The sequence below is a fragment of the Mauremys mutica genome, unplaced genomic scaffold (assembly GCF_020497125.1).
Source record: "Mauremys mutica isolate MM-2020 ecotype Southern unplaced genomic scaffold, ASM2049712v1 Super-Scaffold_100120, whole genome shotgun sequence".
NCBI classification, from domain to species: Eukaryota; Metazoa; Chordata; order Testudines; family Geoemydidae; genus Mauremys; species Mauremys mutica.
In genome coordinates, this window is record NW_025423273.1 from 1,133,231 (window position 1) to 1,152,836 (window position 19,606).

Consider the following 19,606-nt stretch of genomic DNA (forward strand, 5'->3'; position numbering starts at 1 on the left):
GTCAGTAGGGTGGGTGGGGTTGGGAACAGGAACCAGGGGATGGGACAAGCTGGGGGTAGAAGGGTCGAACTGCCAGAGCACATTTTCCCCCCAATACAACCAGGAATTAATCCAGAAGTTTTTTCAAACAGCTGTGAAAGCCAGTGGCAAACTGTTGCCATCTCCCTCTAGTGGCTGGTCATATAGAAGATAACCTACTACTGCTACCGGTTACTCCATTAGCTCTAGCTGGGGCTGAGTAGGGTTACCCATGCAACCTAAAACTCTGGCATTTCCCAACATTGAAATGCTTACCTTTGCAACCTAAATATTTTCAGCACAGGGTTTTTGGATATAATGCCATACGCACCCTGTGTAGTTTAAAAAAAAAAAAAAAAAGCTGTTCAAGTCTTCTAGACTTAACTATTCACTGCTTGTTTTGTTAACATTTTATTAACACGTGTCTTACACGCTGCAGAAACACTTGCTCTGAGCCAAGTTACATTTTTGCTGATTTTGCAAATCTGTGAAATTTGCAGCCCCTATTTCTAGCAACAGGCAGGCAGGAGCCAGCTGGGAGCATGATATATTACTGGCCTTGCAAATCTAAAATAGACTGTATAACTTACAGAATTGTGGGGCTTCTGCACGGGCCTGAAACTCCTCCCAGAGCCTGTCCCTGAAAGCTGGGCCGTATGTATTGGGAAAGGAGCTTTCCTTGGACTGCAAAAGGCCTCTGGCTTCTCTTATGAGGGGTTAATCTGTGTGGGTAGATGTAAATTTTGTAGAATTTCTGGGTGGCAAGGAATATAGCCACACTAGTTCCTAATATCCAAGGAGAAACTTAATTAGTAGGAATTGATTGTGCAGAATAAAGAAGCGGGCTCTAGTGATGAGGGCCGGCTTTAAGCCGATTCCCTGGAATCGGGCCTCACACCCGCGCCTCTGAATGAGCAGTGTTGCAATGTAAATTCTCAGTCATGATTTGGTAACCGAATTCTATAAATCCTCAGCAGTTCAGGGTTGTGCTATTTGGTCTTCTGCATGTCTGCTTTAGAGAACTGCTAATTAACTTGTGCTCCGACTCGCCCGAATGGGATAACGCTCCTTTTCGCTGCTGTTCCTGGATTGACTCTTCCAGTGAATGCTCTGGGGCAGGGGCGGCTCTAGACCCCAGCGTGCCAAGCAGGCGCGTGGGGCGGCCCTTTCCCGGGGGGGCGGCATTTGGCTCCGGTGGACCTGCCGCAGGCATGCCTGCGGGAGGTCCACCGGAGCCCGGGACGAGCGGACCTGCCGCAGGCATGACTGCGGCGGGTCCCCTCTTCCCGCGGCTCCGGTTGAGCTTCCGCAGTCATGCCTGCGGCAGGTCCGCTCGTCCCGGGCTCCGGTCGACCTGCTGCAGGCATGCCTGCGGGAGCTCAACCGGAGCCGCGGGAAGAGGGGACCCGCCGCGGGACCGGGGAAGAGCGGCGCAGCGCACCGCGCTGCTTGGGGCAGCCTACTTTCTAGAGCCGCCCCTGCTCTGGGGCCTCGGTGGTGAAAAGGGGCTTGGGAAGTGATGCACTCGGAGACCTTGCCCTTCAGTGAGCTCCGAGTTCGGCTTTTGCTCTAGCATCGCATTTTCTGTGGAGTCAGTTTAGTGTCTGAAGTAACTGCTGCATGGAGGAGCCAGGAGGCACCGTTGTCTGACCTCGTGCATAACACAAGCTATAGAAGTTCCTGAACGAATTCTCCGAACACGAGCAGATCTCTTTAGAGCAGTTGGGATTTTTGGAACTTCCAGTGATTGGGGGGGGGGGGGGGGATCCCTCCCAACCCTTGATAAATAATTCAAGGGTTAATTATCTCACTGTTCAAAACTTGCACCTTATTTCCAGTCTGTCTAGCTCAGGGGTCGGCAGCCTTTCAGAAGTGCTGGGCCGAGTCTTCATTTATTCACTTTAATTAAAGGTTTCGTGTGCCGGTAATACATTTTAATGTCTTTTTAGAAGGTCTCTCTCTACAAGTCTATATATTATATAACTAAACTAGTGTTGTATTGTAAAATAAACAAGGTTTTCAAAATGTTTAACAAGCTTCATTTAAAATTAAATTAAAATGTTGATCTTACACCGCCGGCCCGCTCAGCCCGCTACTGGTCTGGGGTTCTGTTCACCTAGGCCGGCAGCGGGCCTGCGGCCGGGACACCGGCTGGCAAGAGTCCAGCAGCCAGAACCCCAGACCAGCAGTGGGCTGTGCGGGGCCGGCTGCTGGGACCCCAGACCGGCAGTGGGCTGAGCAGCTCAGCCTGCTGCTGCTCAGAGGTTCCATCCGCCGGCTCCTGCCAGCTGGGATCCTGGCTGCCAGACCTACTCACCCCGCTGCCGGTCTGGGGTCCCGGCCCTGCCCACATACAGCGGGTAGCTACCTTCTCCCTGGTTCTGGCCATTCTCTCCCTCTCTCTGCACTGAGCTGAGGGTGGGAGTGGACCGAGCACAGGGCTGGGGGTGAAGGGTCTGGCCAGGAGCTAGAATGAGGGAGGGGGCTCAGGGTTGGGGCAGGAGGTTTGGGTGTGGGGCACTTACCTGGGCAGCTCCCATGTGGTGTGAGGGGTGCAGGTGGGAATGTGGGGGGGGGTGCAGGAGCTCCCGTTTGGTGCTCTGGGTGGGGATGTGGGGGGTGCAAGAGTCAGGATGTGGGGGGTGCATGGGGTGTGGAGGGGCTGGGGATGTGCAGGGGGTGCAAGAGTCAGGGCAGGGGGTGGGGGAGTAGATGTATGTGGGGGTGCCAGAGTCAGGGCTGGGGTCATGGGGGTGTGTGTGAAGGAGTCAAGCTCATTCACTCCATGGCCGGTTTTCTAACCCTTTCGTCGTTCTCGTCAACCCTCTCCAAATGATCAACATCCTTCTTGAATTGTGGGGACCAGGACTGGACACAGGATTCCAGCAGCTTTCGCACCAGAGTCAAATACCCTCTGCTTGAGAGTCCCCTGTTTATGCCTCCAAGGATCCTGCTGGCCCTTTGGCCACAGTGTTGCGCTGGGACGTGGTGTTCAGCTGATTATCTGCCATGACAGGACAGGCCAGGAGGTGGTTTTCAAAAACGGCCACAGTTGGTGCCGACAACTGTTGGAAAGGAGTTTAGAGATTCTCATAAATAGAAGCGATTAGGAGATCTAATGTGGAGGGTGCAGACTCTAACCTGCTTAATGTTGAGGTTTATTTCAGAGCAAGATGCAACTTCTGATGCTGGCCACAATCCGAGACTGGATACTAGACAGACGATCTGGTCCAGTTGTACGTTTTTAGGTTAGAAACCTGGGAACAGTCCATGACAGATTCTTCTTCCATGGAAACTTCCACCTGATTTCTTTGTGCTTGTGGGCGTCATACTGTGGGAATCGTGCCATTTTTTTCCAGAAGGGCTTTTCCCCCACCTCCACCCCCCCAAAAAGTCCAATCTGCTGATCTTTCTGTATTGGAAAAATTGCAAGAACTAAACCTCTTGGGCCTCGCTGAAAGACCTGCATGCAGCTCCCTTGCGAGGCGTAAGAGCTCACGGCTGAAGGGTGAATTAAAGATGATGCTATGAGAAATGAGAGTAATAAATTATTGATAACATAGAATCTCTTATAGTGACCTACATGATACTAATTGGTCTCCTCTATGTATCAGGCTCACCCTGGGGCAACACCTGCTGAAACAAAACTTATGGACTATTTTAATGGTGCTTTTCTGAGCTTCAGATGGAAATTTTTGTTTGTCACCCCAGTTTGAGGGAGCCCCCAGCCAATGCTGGCACAGATGTGCTCAGGACCTAGAGCAGGGCTGGTAATCTAGCAGGCATCACCTTTCCTTGTGGTCCTCCCAGCCCCAGCGTCTCTTGCTAACTGAACCTGGAGCTGTTGCTCTAACTGAGAAAGAGCCTGTGTCATAGATATACAGCTCCGGGTAGCAAAAAATCCCTCCTTTACTTGTAAGGGGTTAAGAAGCTCAAATAACCTTGTTGGCACCTGACCAAAAGGACCATAAGGGAAGAAGAACCTTTCTTATCTGCTGAGCGGGGGGGAAAGCTTTGTTTGTGCTCTTTATTGTTCTCTCCGGGACACAGGGGCCAGGGCAGGAAAAAACATCTCCTAAACCCCTACCTGAAATAAGCCTCCAAGATTACAAAAATTGTAATCAATAGCAAGGAAATGTGTTGGTTTATCTTTTGTTTTAGCTTGTACATTCAAAGTTACAAAAACACAGGAAGTTTTGCCTAGAGGGGAATCCTCTCTTAAATCTTATTGCCCTGTAAAATTACCTTCCTTCCTGATTTTAGAGGTGCTGCTTTTACCTTTTTTTTTCTTTATTATAAAGTTCTGCTTTTTAAGAACCTGACTGGTGTTTAGTGTCCTAAAAACCCAAGGGTCTAATCTGTGCTCACCTTGTTTACCTATTTGGTTGGTATATTATTCTCAAGCCTCCCCAGGAAAGGGGGTGAAGGGGCTTGGTGGGGGGGATATTTTGGGGAAACAGGAACTCCAAGTGGTCCTTTTCCTGAATCTCTGTCTAACTCACTTGGTGGTGGCAGCGACACTGTGTCTGAGGGACAAGGAAGAATATGTACCTTAGGGAAGATTTAGCCTAAGCTGGTAGAAATAAGCTTAGGGGGTCTTCATGCTTTGGCAGACCCTCCGCTGAGAAGGCGGCTGCTCATATGTTGGCGCTTGAGAATTTCAGGGCCAAGTCAGGCCCCAGATCTGAGCTCTGATTGTAAGAGAACCCAGAGGCCTGTCTGTTCTGTGCCCTTGGCACAATCTCTGACTCTGGCCAGAGGAATTACCAGCTCACCCCGCTCCACAGCACTTCCTATGGCCCTCCAGTCCCACATGTGCATCTCCCCAGGTGACTCCAGTCTGCTGCCTTGGCAGGACAGAATCCAGGAGTCTGCATTGCAGCTGTGCATTGCCCACTGGCGTATGCTCAGGCCTCCGTACCATGGAACGCTGCTGCGGTTGGAGTAGTGGCTCGGGCCATTTCCCCCTTTGTGCTCTGCTCCAAAATGGCTCTGTCTCTTCCTGGTCTCAGGCATTTCGTGTCCCTGCTCTGTTAGCTGGTCTGGGGTCCGCACACCCCCTGCCTGCACCGACTTTGTCCCAGTGACTCCCTGCGCGGAGCGGCGTAACAGACTGCTTTGCTAGGCCCCTGCAGCCGGATGGACGTGCCCTGGTGCTGCCAATGGCCATTGCCTTCAAATGGGGCTGGGTGTGCAGGGAGAGGCCTGTCTGCAGTGACGGGCTCGGTTCCCTGCAGATGCTAGGAAGGGCTTTTGTAGGCAAACTGCCAGCTGGCGAGAGGGTTTCTTCCTGGGTGCAGCCTGAGAGCTCGGCCGTGCTGTTCCCCAGTGTTGGAAGAGGAGATTGGTCCCTAGCGCCAGTCATGGAGCAGGTGGCTTCCCCCACCTGAGGGGATGCGGAAAGTGCAGCCCCTTGGCTCATGCCAGATGGGTCCCAGCCAGCAGCGCTGGTCCTGCTGCTGCAGCCTTGGCCAGCCAGGGTGTGGGAAGGGGGCCAAGCTGGGCTCTTCTCCGTGAGTCATTGGTAGCTGAACTGAGCACTGAGGGGGCATTAAACAGCCTGGAACGCAGGCCACAGTGGCTGTGAACCACCAAAGTTTCAACTGCCAGAGCACTAAGGACAAAGCCAATGGAAGAGGCTGAATGTCCCAGTCTAATCCTGCAAGGTGAGCGCGTCTCCCACTGGCCAGTTCTCATCCTCTTTCCGCTGCAGGAACTCAGGTGTCCGCTACCATCCCAGCCCCCGCCCTGCCAAATTCGCCCTGCTACCTTCAGACCCTGGAGATGGCCGGTGAAGAGCACAGCTGGGCTCCCAAGTGACCTCCTGTGGCTGGGTGCAGAGGTCGCCCCTACGTACCTCAGCACCCCTCCACTCACTCATTCAGCCTGGGGGTGGGGGGGGGGTCTGCACCTGGCACAGCCGCCGGGGGAGGGGCTCAGCGGAAGAAGCCCTGTTCTTCCCTTGTGTCTGATGTCTCGTTTCTGTGCTTCCCCCGGCTTTTCCTGCAGGGCACCCGGGTGTGGATCCCTGACTGCCTGGAAGTCTGGAAATCTGCAGAACTAACCAGGGGCTACGAGGAAGGAGACAGCTTCCTCCATCTCCGCCTGGAAGATGGCTCGGTAAGTCAGGGAGCCTTCTGGCCTGCAGGGTCTAGTAGGTGGCACCCCAGCCTCCCCCCCCCCACACTAACTCCAGTGCATGGGGTGGCGGGGAGACACTGTTCTAAGCTGCATAGCTCCCTGGGGTGGTGGTGTGTATTTGGTTGTCATGGGTTTTGTTACTATGGCAACTGAGTTAGACTATTAAGGGATAGCTCAGCCGGTTTCAACCGGCTGAGTGAGCTCTCTGTATCTGTAAATAAAATGGAGGTTTTGGTTAGCTGTCTGCTCTCTGGCCTCAAGTGATTGCTTCCTACACCGGCTGCCCCAAGGACTTAACACTGGCGACGAGGGTGGGATCCTGGTGCTGCTCCAGTAACCGAAGGAAGTAGAAGTCAAGGTAAAGACCAAACAAAGAAAAAAAGCTGCTTGTTTGCACTGACTGTGAAAGTGAAACTAAAAATCATGGCTACTCTGACCAGGCCCCTGGAGCCTTTTGATGAGAATACAGAGCAGTGGCATGTGTATACTGAGCATTTTGAGCTTTTTGGTATTGCAAATGACATTACAGAAGCGAAGAAGGTGCCAATATTCTTAACTGTTGTAGGGGCTAAAACCTACTCTCTGCTACGCAGCTTACTACACCCTGTTAAGCCTGAGACTAAATCTTACAGTGACATTGTGGAAATCCTGGGGTCTCACTTCTCTCCAAAACCACTGGTAATTGCTGAAAGATATAGGTTCCACAAAAGAGACCAAAAGGAAGATGAAACAGTTGTACAATTTGTAGCCATTTTAAAAAAGCTAGCAGAACACTGTGAATTTAAAGAGATGTTAAATGATGCCCTGCGTGACAGGTTAGTGTGTGGCCTCTGCAGTGAAGCTATACGGAAGCGCCTACTGACAGAGGCTCAGCTTACATTACAGAAGGCTGTTGATATTGCTGTCTCCATGGAACTGGCTACAAGGGAGGCACAATACATCGGTGCATCCCCTAGGGTGCAAAAAGTGTCACAAGAACTGACCCACAAAACGGTGCAGAGTCAAGAATGTTACCGCTGTGGTAAGCTGGGTCACCAGGCATCAGAATGCTGGTGTAAGGACCTGGTGTGTCGACACTGTGGCAAAAAGGGACACATTGAGTATGCCTGTAAACAAAAGAAAAAGAGGCCTGTGGTCTGGCCGACAAAAAGAGGAACCTTGCATACCCTAGAGCAGACCCAGGATGATCAAGATGACACCTCCTCACAAGAGGAAGTGCCTCTGCATGTTTTGTCTTTGGCAGCGGGCTCACATGAATACTGGGTAACCCCCTTATTGGAGGGCAAACCTATACGCATGGAACTAGACACCGGTGCAGCTGTCTCGCTGGTTCCTGAGACTGTGTATAAGGAAAAGCTACAGCATCTTCCGCTTAAGGCAACAAAAACTGTTCTGAAGACGTATACAGGTGAAGCTGTGCCCATGCTGGGCACTGTTGATGTTAATGTGGAGCTCAATGGACAGGCGGCTAAATTGCCACTGTTTGTGGTGAGAGGTAACTACCCAGCCTTAATGGGTAGGTCTCGGCTTGGGAAGATTCAGCTGAACTGGGCAGAAGTGCACCGGATGACTAAAGAAGAAACCAGTCTAACCCCTATACTAAGGAAACATGCTGCTGTTTTTGGAGATGATTTGGGAAGTATGAAGGGAATCACTGTGACATTGAACATTAAACCTGGCAGTCCACCAAAATATCTGAAAGCCCGAACTGTGCCATATGCAATCAGGCCAAAAGTTGAAGCAGACCTGGAGCGCCTGGTCACCAATGGAGTCCTAATACCAGTTACCCATAGCTCATGGGCCAGTCCTATCGTTCCAATAGTGAAGAAAGATGGCTCTCTCCGGATTTGCAGTGATTTTAAAGTCACTGTCAACCCAGTGTTGTGTGCAGAGCAATACCCGCTTCCCCGCATCGATGACCTCTTCGCAGGCCTGGCTGGGGGGCAAAAGTTCAGTAAGATTGATCTGAGTCAAGCATATTTACAGATGCACGTCAATGAAAAGTCCCAAGAGCTGTTGACTATTGTGACTCATAAGGGGCTTTATCGATACTGTCGCCTACCCTTCGGAATCACATCGTCTCCCGCCCTGTTCCAGAGGGCTATGGACCAGATCTTGTGTGGCTTGTCAGGAGTTCAGTGCTATCTGGATGATATCCTGGTCACTGGAAGAAATGAAGCGGATCACTTAAAGAATGTAGAGGCTACCCTACAAAGACTGGAAGAGTATGGCCTACGAGTTCGCAAAGACAAATGTGAATTCTTCAAGCCCTCTGTTGAATATTTGGGACACATCATCGATTCTGCAGGTCTTCATAAGGCCCCTGCAAAAGTTAAAGCTATTGTGGAGGCTCCCCCACCTCGAAATGTAAGCCAGCTGCGCTCATTTCTAGGACTACTGAACTATTATGGAAAGTTCATCTCACAGTTAGCCACACTGCTAAAACCACTTCATGAGCTCCTTGGGCAGAACAAGGCCTGGAAGTGGACTGAAGCCTGTGATGTTGCATTTAACAAAGCTAAGGATGCATTGTTAAATTCTGAAGTTCTAACGCACTTTGATCCATCCTTACCCCTGCAATTGGCCTGCGATGCTTCCCCTTATGGAGTGGGAGCGGTCGTGTCACACATTATGCCTTCGGGAGAAGAAAGGCCTATTGCTTTTGCTTCACGCACTCTAAGCAAAGCAGAAACTAACTACGCCCAAATCGAACGTGAGGCATTAGGAATTGTTTTTGGAATTAGGAAGTTTCATCAGTACCTGTTTGGGCGAAAGTTTACTCTTCTTCTTACAGACCATTGACCTCTGACATCAATTTTTGGACCCTACACAGGCATTCCCCCATTAGCTGCTAGTCGTATGCAACGTTGGGCATTGATACTTTCTGCACACACATGAAATCAAATATCAGAAATCCACTCTGCACGGCAATGCAGATGGCCTCTCAAGGTTGCCTTTACCGGTCAAACATCAAGATAGTGCCCAAAAGGAAATCTTCTACTTTTGAACAGGTAGAGAATACACCCATCACTGCTACTCAGATAAAGAAGGCAACCCGCGTTGACCCAGTATTATCCCAAGTTATGGACCTGGTGATGCATGGAAAATCTCGACAAACCTCTCCGGTCTCACCCGACCTTGTTCCCTACATGTCCAGGCGGACGGAGTTATCGGTCCAATCTGGTTGTTTGTTGTGGGGGAGGCGTGTCATTATTCCACCACCCCTGAGATCACAGATGTTAGAACAGCTACATTCCGGTCACTGTGGAATAGTGCGCATGAAGGAAATTGCATGAAGCTATTTTTGGTGGCCTAGATTGGACGGTGCTATTGAAGAGAAGGCAAAAGCTTGTATGTCATGTCAGGGTGTAAGAAATGCACCTCAGTGGGCACCCCTACACCCATGGGACTGGCCTGAAAACCCATGGCAACATATTCACGTTGACTTTGCTGGCCCCCTTGAAGGAAGCATGTTCTTGGTGGCAGTAGATGCCCATTCTAAATGGCCAGAAGTCTCTATAATGCAGTCCACTACTGCAGAGAGTACTATCCAAAAACTACGAGGACTCTTTAGTCGTTTTGGTCTGCCAGAACAACTTGTGAGCGACAACAGACCGCAGTTCGTCTCTCAGGAGTTTCAAAATTTTATGAAGGCAAATGGGATACACCACATCACGTCAGCACCATATCATCCGTCCACCAACGGATTAGCTGAAAGATTTGTGCAGACAATGAAAAACGCTTTGAAATCAGCAAAGGGACAACACTCCATTCAAAAGCGTCTGGATACCTTCTTACTTTCCTATAGAAACACACCTCATGCTACGACCCAGGCTTCCCCAGCCTTTCTAATGATGGGACGACAGCTGCGCACTTGCTTTGATCTGCTGAAACCTTCTGAACCCAGACAAACTGTGCAACATCAGCAGCAATATCAAGTCATCAGACGGGCACCCAGAGCAAAAGACCGAACCTTTAGCCCAGGACCGTCAGTTTTGGTTCGGAATTATACTTCCAGAGCTAAATGGGTCCCGGCCACAGTCATCACTCAAACAGGACCTGTTTCCTGTACAGTCCGGACTGCAGAGAATCTTACCTGGCGGCGACATGTAGATCAGCTGTTGCCAGGTCATGCCAGTCTTCAGGACCCATCTGCAGTTGAGGGGTCTGACTTCACCCCTCCTGGTGAGACACCGAATCATGAGTCACCTGTTCCTGACTGTTCTCCTCCATTACTGCCGGCAGCTGAGATACCCCTTTGCCCAGCACGAGCTGATACCACCTCCTCACCTATTCGTGCTGCGGACCCTGAGCCCCTAGTACTTTCGGGTGCAACAACACCAGAAGTTCGCCGTAATCCACCTAGAGACAGAAGGCCGCCTCATCGGCTGGATATTTAGTTAGGGCGAACCCACGGTTATGGGGCAAAATAATCCCCAGGGTTTAGCCGGGAATGGAGGCAGTCTACCCTCCTTCTCTAGTTTAGTGTGTGTTTTATTTAGGGGATGTTCTTATTAGGGGGGGAGGAATATGTTGTGTATTTGGTTGTCATGGGTTTTGTTACTATGGCAACTGAGTTAGACTATTAAGGGATAGCTCAGCCGGTTTCAACCGGCTGAGTGAGCTCTCTGTATCTGTAAATAAAATGGAGGTTTTGGTTAGCTGTCTGCTTCCTACACCGGCTGCCCCAAGGATATAACAGGTGGGAGCAGTCCCAGATCCATGCTGCAGGCAGATGAGCAGGTACTGACAGGGTCTTAGTTGGGTGAAATAGGCACAGCAGGGGCTGCTGTGGTCGGGGGTGAAGTTCTGTCCCATGGAGGGTCCTGTTGTCTGCCCAGTCGCTCTGGCAGATGCACTTTCCTTGGGGTGGAAATGGCGTCTGCAGAGCTTGGCAGCAGACTGCTCTCCTGGGGCTGCCTGCAGTTTCGTGTCCAGCCCCCTGCTGCGACTGGGGGAGCAGGTGCCCCGGCAGCTTCAGACAGGATGGGGAGTGCCTGGCCTCATTGCGGAACTGGCATCTGTCCTCCAACCCTCCTCCAGCGAGTGGCATTCCCCTCTGCCAAGCGCGGGGGCTGCCCTCGCCCCCCGCCGGCGCTGCCGAACGTGCCAGTGAATTTCCGGGCCCTGGTGCTGGGGAAAGCCACGGGAAGGTCCCCGCCTGGCGGTGTTCACTACATCCGTGTACATGAGAGTAGTGGGGGTGCTGAGGGTGGGTTTGGAGAGTGAGATCACCCCACTGCAGCAGCAGCTCCTGTCCTGTGGGCCGGGCTCTGGGCATGGCAACCTAGCGCCTGGGCTCGCACTGCCGTGCCACTGAGATTTGGCCCCTCCGTCTCCATCTGCGGAGGGATGGACGGGCCAAACGTCGGTGGCATTGCGACCCCACGCACCAGGCTGCAAAGCCCACTCTGCTTGCGGGGCCTCATGAAGCATGTTTGCCGCCACTTCCAACATGTCACCGACTTGATTCAAAGTCACCACTTCCGTGACCTCCCTGACAGAATCGTGGGCCTGGCCGGAGGGCCTGGCCCTGCCTAGGACAAGCCACGGCTCTGCCTGGCGTCACTGCTACAGCGTCGCCGCCAATGGCTTGGAGGCTGCTCAGACGTCTGGCAAGTGCCTCAAAGGGCCCCAAAAAACTCTGGTGGGGGACCCTGCAGGGCCCAGGGCAAATTGCCCCGCTTGGGGGCCCCCCCCCTCCGAGCGGCCCTGTGGCTCATGGCTGGGGCCCTACCAAATTCATGGTCCGTTTTGGTCAATTTCACGGTTATAGGATTTTAAAAATAGTCAATGTCATGATTTCAGCTATTGAAATCTGAAATTTCAGGGTGTTGTAATTGTCGGGGTCCTGACCAAAAAGGAGGGTTTTCTGGCAGGGGGGGTTGCAGTACTGCTACCCTTACATCTGTGCTGCTGCTGGCGGTGCCGCTGCCTTCAGAGCTGGGCGGCTGGAGAGCGGGGGCTGCTGGCAGGGAACCCAGCTCTGAAGGCAGCGCCGTGACCAGCAGCAGTGCGGAGGGCATGGTATGGTATCGCCACCCTTACCTCTGTGCTGCTCCCTGCGGAGCTGGGTCCTCAGTCAGCAGCCGCCACTCTCCAGCTGCCCAGCTCTGAAGGCAGCAGCACAGCCGTAAGGGTGGCATGGGATGCTATTGTCACCCTCACGTCTGCACTGCTGCTGGCGGGGTGCTGCCTTCAAAGCTGGGCACCCGGCAAACAACCGCTGCTCTCTGGCCGTCCAGCTCTGAAGGCAGCACAGAAGTAAGGGTGGCAATACCGCCACCACCTTAAAATAACCTTGTGATCCCCCTGCAACTCCCTTTTGGGTCAGGACCCCCAACGTGAGAAACGCCGGTCTCCCTGTGAGATACGTAGAGTATTGGGTAAAAGCGCACAAAAGACCAGATTTCACGGCCCGTCATGCATTTTTCATGGCCGTGAATTTGGTAGGGTCCTAGTCATGGCTAACTTGGGCTTCCTCGCACCTGTTCCTCCTGGACACCAGTACGCAGGGCAACATCCCAGCCTGCTCATCCTCCACCTCCGACTGGCCTGGCAGGGGGCTTTGGGAACAGGCAAATGCTGGTTTGGCTGCGCTAACCCCTCGCCTGCTGCATTGGAGGGAGGGAGGGAGAAGTTCTTCCCGGCAGGGTGAGCTGGCATCTCTCCCATGAGGAGCCTCAGTCCCTTCCGCAGGACAAAGGGTTGGTTGGCATCCCACCCGTCCTGCGCAGCGCTGGTGGCGGTGGCTTAGAGGCCAAGTCCCAGGGGATTGGGGGTGACGGCAGGTCTGGGCTGGGGAGAGCAGCTGCTGCTGGGTGGGGGTGACCCAGCCTGGCTTCATAGGAAGCCTCCCAAGTGCCTTCCCGGGGGGCTAGAGCCATGACTAACACTGTTCTGAGGTTGAGGGCACTGGCTCCAGCAAGCTCAGCTGTTCTCCCTTGACCTCCTTCCCCGTGACAGGAATCGACCTTCCCCCTCGACCCCCGGTGCCCCCAGCTGCCCTTCCTGCGCAACCCCGACTACCTGTCAAGAGAGAACGACCTGGTGGCGCTGAGCTACCTCCACGAGCCGGCCGTGCTGCACACGCTCCGGACTCGCTTTCTGGAGACCAACACCATCTACACCTACTGCGGTGAGCGCCTGGTCGCTGGCTCTCCTGGGACTCTTCTGTGCGGGGGAGTCCTCGAGCTCGGTAACCCACAGCGCTCCCCAGGGGGCAGGGTCCAGCGGCTGGAGCAGGGGAGAGTGAGTCAGACACCGGGGTTCCATGCCCGGCTTTCCAGGTGACCTGAGACCAGATGTGGTCACTGCTTTCTGGCCCTCCATAAATGAGCCTCCTGCTCTTCCTGGGAGGAGCAATCGCCTCGGTCTCCTAGCCCCCCCCCCAATAAAATGGCAGCTGGGGGGATGGTAGTGAGGCTCATACTGGTCCCCCAGTGATGGCCACACACATCAAATACCTGCCATGGCTCACTTCAGTGCTTGCTCAAATGCCCCCCCACCCCCACCCCAAGCTTAATCTGAGCTGCTGGAGGATCCCTCTCACGGCATCTCCTGCCCCGCTCCTCTGCTCGTGGCTGGGTTTGAATGTCCTCCCTCCTGCCCCCAGGTATCATCCTCGTCGCCATTAACCCTTACAAGCAGCTGCCCATCTACGAGGAGCTGGTTATCTACGCCTACAGTGGCCAGAACATGGGTGACATAGACCCCCACATCTTCGCCGTGGCCGAGGACGCGTACAAGCAGATGTGCAGGTGAGCAGAGCTCTGGCAGGCCGCACCCGGCATGCTGTGACGTACGCATCCCTCGCTGGCTCCTTGTCCTGCTGGAGTGATTGGTGCAGAAGAGCCCCCCCCCCCACACACACACACACTTCTCTGGACCCCAGGTCCTTCCAAGCTGGATCCCCAGGGATGGGCTATTGTTGCTGATTAGCTACAAACAGGACTTAAGTTATGTTGAGTGTTGGGATCTCATGATGGGGTGGAGTAGGCCCCCTGCTGGAGGCCTCAAGGTCCTGCGATGCCCTGCCCCAGAAAAGGGCAGTGGAGAGAGTCCTCCAAGCTGCCTAGAGAGGCCATGTGGGATGCAGCCAATCCAGGCCCTGCAGGCGCATATAAAAGGAGCTGCAGGGCTAGAGTGAGTTCAGTCTGCTGGCAGGGACTGGGGGAGGATGAGGTGCTCCTGGCTGGCTGCAGGGGCTGGACAGATGAGGCTGCTAAACAGGGACAAGGGGAGCCTGAGAATAGCTCCTGGCTGGCTGCTGGGACTAAGCAGGCAGTTGCTGGCAGGGACCGTGGGAGCGAGGACGGAGATCCTGGCTGGCTGCTGGGACTCGGCTAAGATGGGCTGTGGGGAAGTGACCCAGGGAAATGTTGAGCAACAGTTAGTAAAGGGATGCAGCACAGGGTTTAAAGGGTCCCTGGTTCGGGACCCAGAGCAGTGGGTTGCACCAGGGGACGTGGCTATGCTCTAAGGAAGGGAATTAGAACTGCAGGACCAGCACCCCAGGGAAGGGGCTGACTCTGCGAACTGAGCCCAAGAGGGGTGGCTCAGCAGGAAGGCTGGAGTCACCGAGGACTCAGGTAGGGGGCAAGGAGTCTCCAGGGAAGAAGCCCTCGGGGGTGCTGCTCAGCTCCAGGGTAGGAGCCTTGCAACCCTGCTGGACCAAGCAGTACTGTGATGGGCCCTGCTGGATTGGTTAAAGGCTGAGCCTGGGAGGGCTGCAGGACAGGGGGACACTTGGGACTGTGAACCCCAGAAGGGGTGGGTTTGTTTCGCCCACCCATGGACAGAGTGACTTGGACAGAGGGCTGAGTCACCAAAGACCCTCCTGACAAGCGCAGCGGCCAACAGGGGGCACTGTGAGTGGAGAAAAACTGCAGGCATGCGCATGCTCCAGCAGGGGGCGCTTGCGAGAGGTGGGTGCCACCCCATTGCAGATCTCCAGTCATGTTAAAGGTCAGGAATCCTGGCCGGGGTGGGGGGAACACAGGGGATCTCCCAGTCTCCATATTGTGAGCTGCTCAGAGCAACTGAACAAGAAGTGAGACTGGGCTCGGGGGGAGAAGATGTGGGGGAGGCGAAACAGAGTCCAAGGGCCTGGAACTTGGCAGGATGGCACCCTGGAGCGATGCTGTGGGGCATGGCCAGCAGTGCCCAGCCTTGGCCAATGGGAGGAACCTGGCGGCCCGTCTGAGCAGCACAGAGCATGGCCGGGGTTCTCAGAGGCTGAAGCCGAGCATCTGCCTTTCTGAAAATCCCAGCCTCCGAAAAGGCCCAGCGGGTGGCTCAGCTGGGGTAAGACTGAGCAGCAGAGCAGTGCCCTGGGGAGAAATCCCATAGAATCTAATAGAATGGAGGCAGTGGGGGTCCCCAGAAATTTCTCTCTCTCCAGAATTTAATAGTGGGAGACCCGTTCTGTTTGGGCCAGTCTGTAGCAGGGGCCGTGGCTCTGTTAATCCTCAAATTGACTATCTGTGTGGATGTGAAAGTCTAAAGAAATTGCTGCAAAACAAACTGGTTCCTTGGCCTTTTGTGTCTTCCCTTGAAGCATGTGGCGCTGATCAGTCTGGGGGTGGGCACATGACGTGTGGTTTGAGGGAAGCTCTCGGCAAGTTCTGATGGCTCAGTAACCTGATGGGTCCACGGGTGTTGACGCAAATGCGACTGCCTGTACGTGGTACTCAGGCTGGGGGCGGGGTGGGGTGGGGGGGGGGTTGAAGCTAGTTCGTGCGACCCTGTTCTAGAGGGAAGTGCGGGCGCGTCTGCCTCCAAGGTCCATCTCCAGTGTAGGTGTCACTTCCTGGGGGGGGAGCTGTACCCGCGCTAGCTCTGACCAAGCCAGCCTGCTAAATACAGCAGGGTGGCTCCCCCAGGTCTGTACCTAGAGCTTCAGCTGGCATTGTGTGTGGGGGTGGCCAGCGCCGTAACAAGGCCGAGGCAAGTGAGGCACTTGCCTCCGGCGCACAAAGTTGGGGGTGCAGAAAGTGGTGGAGAGGGGGGGAAAGGCTGCTGGGAGAGAGATTTATAACTAGGGTGATCTCCCCCCAGCCCCACCTGCGCGTGCCTCCCCCCCCCCCCGCCTCCCCCAAGTGTCCTCGGACCCTGACTTGCTTTCCCCCCCTTCCAAGCCTGGAGCAGAGCAGCTCCATGTTGCCTCCCTGCAGGGTCCTAGTGCCGCAGCTCATTGCCAGGGCAGACTGACTCTGAGCCTGCCCTTCCCCCTCAGACCCTTTCATTTTCCAATGGGACCCTCCAGCAGCACTGGGGGCCCCCCCACCCGCAGTCACCGCTCCTGCCCCACGCTGGGCAAGGAGGCAGCCCCATCCCCCACCCCCAGTGAGCCTACAGTCAGGGGCAACAGCAGGGGAGGAGGCGCACGCAGCCCCCCCCGGCACCCACCCCAGGGAGGGGAGGGAGGTTCCTGGACCTGAGGGGCCCTAGGAGCACATGCAGTGACAGTGGTGGGGGTGAGTGTGCTGCTGGGGGGGCTCCTCCCCCAGAGCTCGCTGCTGCCGGCAGGGAAAGGGCTGGGGGGAGTCCTCCTCTCTGGCCCCTGTCCTGGAGCAGCCTGCCTGCACCCCACACTCATCCCCAGCCCTCCTCACCCCAGAGCCCACACCCCCAGTCAGAGCTTTCACCCCCCCCACTGCACCCTCAACCCTCTGCCTGAGCCCTGAGCCCCTCCAGCACCCCAAACACCTTATCCCCAGTCCCAGCCAGAGCCCTCACCCCCCTGCACCCTGACCCTCTGCCCGAGCCCCCCCAAACCTCCCATTCCCAGCCCCAGAGCCCTCACCCCCTGCACCCTGACCCTCTGCCTGAGCCCCCCTGCACCCCAAACCCCTCCTCTACAGCCAAGCCCTCACCTCTGCACCCCATCCTCTGCACCCCTCCCATCCCCAAACTCCCTCTCAGAACCTGCACCCCCTCTCTGCACCCCCTGTTCCCAACCCCCCCCAGAGCCTGCACCCCAATCCCCTGCCCCATCCTAGGACCTGCACCCCAGACCTCCTCCCTCATCCAAACTCCCTCCCAGAGCCTTGGGGGGTGGAGTTTGGGTGGGGGCGGGTTCTTGGCACCACCAAAATTTCTACCAACCTGCCACCCCTGCCCTGCAGACCTGAACTTCCAGCATTCTCAGGACACTTGCTAATCCCTAGTGGCCACTGCTGATATCCAGCACGTCCCTCCTCTCTTAACCCTCTCTGGATTGGAACTGGACGGGAACCAAAGACCATCTTGGAAGCAACATTACCAGCCCAAGCAGTCAAAAATCATGAGTTGACTCCCCAGAATCACAGGCTCTATTGCCGCCTCTTTATTCATTATTCGGCAGCAATTCGGCGGCCGGCCCTTCCATCTGTGAGGGACCTGCCACTGAATTGCTGCCAAAGAGCCACCCCTGGGGGAGGGCGCAATTTTATATTCTTGCCTCGGGCGCAAAAATACCTAGTTATGGCTCTGGTGGTGGCTAACCCACCCCACCACTTGCGCCACTGCCATTGCGTTATCTTTAGCACCCAAGTCAATCAGAGCTAGCGGGGGTATGTCTGCCTGAGCCGGGAACCTCGCCTCCCGCTCCTGTGTGGACGCACCCTAAGACAAACATCTGCAACTGCAGACTCCCCAGGGTGTTTCATCTCTGATTAATGGAGCTGGTGGCTGATGTGGGAGAGCCCAAGGTACAACCTTAGTGTTGGTTCAGTACACGCCACCGTCCTGATGCCCAGGTCCATGGGGGTCACCTCGGCATGGGGCCCCAGAGAACTGGGGGTGAAGCAACCAAACAGCTGGCTAAGGATGTTGAGATGAGACCAAATAAGCTCCCTAGAATGGCCCCTGCCAGCCCAGCCTATTAACTGCATCAGAAGGACCCCGCAGCTTAATTACAGCCGTGGCTCCTCAGCAGCTCCTGGAGGAGGTAAATGTGTAACCAGGGCTCTGTGCATGCCCCACTGCTTGCTTCCCCCCAGACCGAGCCGAATGGCCAGGGGAGGCTGGCACTTGCTAGTGGCTGTATGTGGGGCAGATGCTTGCTCTCCCCAGCTATTGGGGAGGGATGGGAACAAAGCCCCTCTTGGGGCGTCATGGCGGGGGAAGGAAGGGCTGCTTGAGCCAGGAGCAGCTGTCTTTAAAATAAAACCCAGTGCTCCCTGGGGCTGGCTCCCAGCCAGGGCGGTGGAAACAGGTGGGGAGGGTGAATCTGCATTTGTCTCTGCGAGGCAGAAGAGTGGTGGCAGGATGGGTGGGGCTGGCTCCTGCAATGTGTGGTGCTGGTTTGCTGGAGCGCAGCGGAGCGTCACTTAAAACCCACCCTGCGAGGAAGGGTCTGTCTGAAAACTCCCCAGTCCCAGAAAAGCCGCTCAATGCTTCTCCTTGGCGGGGAGTAGGGAAATGCTGGGGGTTGGCCCCTTCTCAGCCCCAGATGGGACTGCAGTGCTGAGCCTGCCCAGCAGGGGGAACCAGACTCCATCTCTCCCTCCCCGTTAGATGGGTGCATAGAACCGCCAGGGAGTGGGGTGAGTCAAACCGGCTAGTTTCCCTGGTGCAGCGGCTTCCCCGTGGCCCCAGCATGCCAGGTTCAGACCCGGCCCACGTCAGCCTTCATCCCTCCCGCTCCACCCTGACGCCGCTTGCTGCCTGTCCTAACTCAACTGAGAGGGGCCGGATGGTCCCCAGGGTGCCCTCGGGGAACTCCTGGCCCAGCCACGTCTGGGAGAGCCCATGGGACGTTCAGAGCAAACTCCGGGCCAGGAGAAACATGCGACTTCCCCAGCCGGGCTCCTTAGCGTCTGGCGGTTCAGCCGTGACTAAAGAGGGTATTTTCCTGCTGAGTCTCTGCCCTCGCGGAGCCCCCATCTCCCACAGCGACGGGCTCCTGTTGCCTCCCGCAGGAACAACGAGAACCAGTCGCTGATCATCAGCGGCGAGTCGGGTGCTGGCAAGACGGCGTCGGCCAAATATGCCATGCGGTACTTTGCCCTGGTCGGGGGATCCCTGGGTGACTCCAGCATGGAGGAGAAGGTGCTGGCCTCGAGCCCCATCATGGAGGTAGGTGCTGTTCGTCTCTCCTGGGTGTGCCGGAGGGGAGGGAAGGAGCAGGGATAGTTGCTCCAGATCCGCTCTCTGATACGGGGAGGAATCTGTGTGGTCTCCAAATGGCTGAGAGAACTTCCTAGCCATGCCTAGGGAGCTGGGCGGGGGGGAGAGACTCCTGCTAATAGTTGGGACTGGGCTATAGAGGGGCCCCTCTCCTCCGCCCATGGGCTTTCTGGGCTGCAGGAATGCCCTCAGGAGGCAGTGGGGCTGGATTCTGCTGGAGGGCTGGCAGCTCCCCTGCAGCAGGACCGCCCTGAGGGCAGAGGTGCTGAGCTCCCCACGGATGTAGGGTGACCAGGCTTCCCCTGGAGCGAGTGTCTCCTCCCTGCCCCTGCTA

The 19,606-nt window shown here is 55.4% G+C and overlaps 1 protein-coding gene across 1 annotated transcript in view; it reads left to right on the forward strand.

The window, feature by feature from the left end:
* Positions 1-19,563, forward strand: part of LOC123359410 (unconventional myosin-Vb-like) — a 29,478-nt gene extending 9,915 nt beyond the window's left edge. Inside the window, exons 2-6 of the mRNA XM_045001080.1 lie at positions 6,028-6,138; positions 13,126-13,297; positions 13,775-13,919; positions 19,065-19,221; positions 19,453-19,563. Coding sequence (XP_044857015.1) covers positions 6,028-6,138; positions 13,126-13,297; positions 13,775-13,919; positions 19,065-19,221; positions 19,453-19,563 — 696 coding nt within the window. The remainder of the gene's footprint in view (positions 1-6,027; positions 6,139-13,125; positions 13,298-13,774; positions 13,920-19,064; positions 19,222-19,452) is intronic.
* Positions 19,564-19,606: the final 43 nt, after the last annotated feature.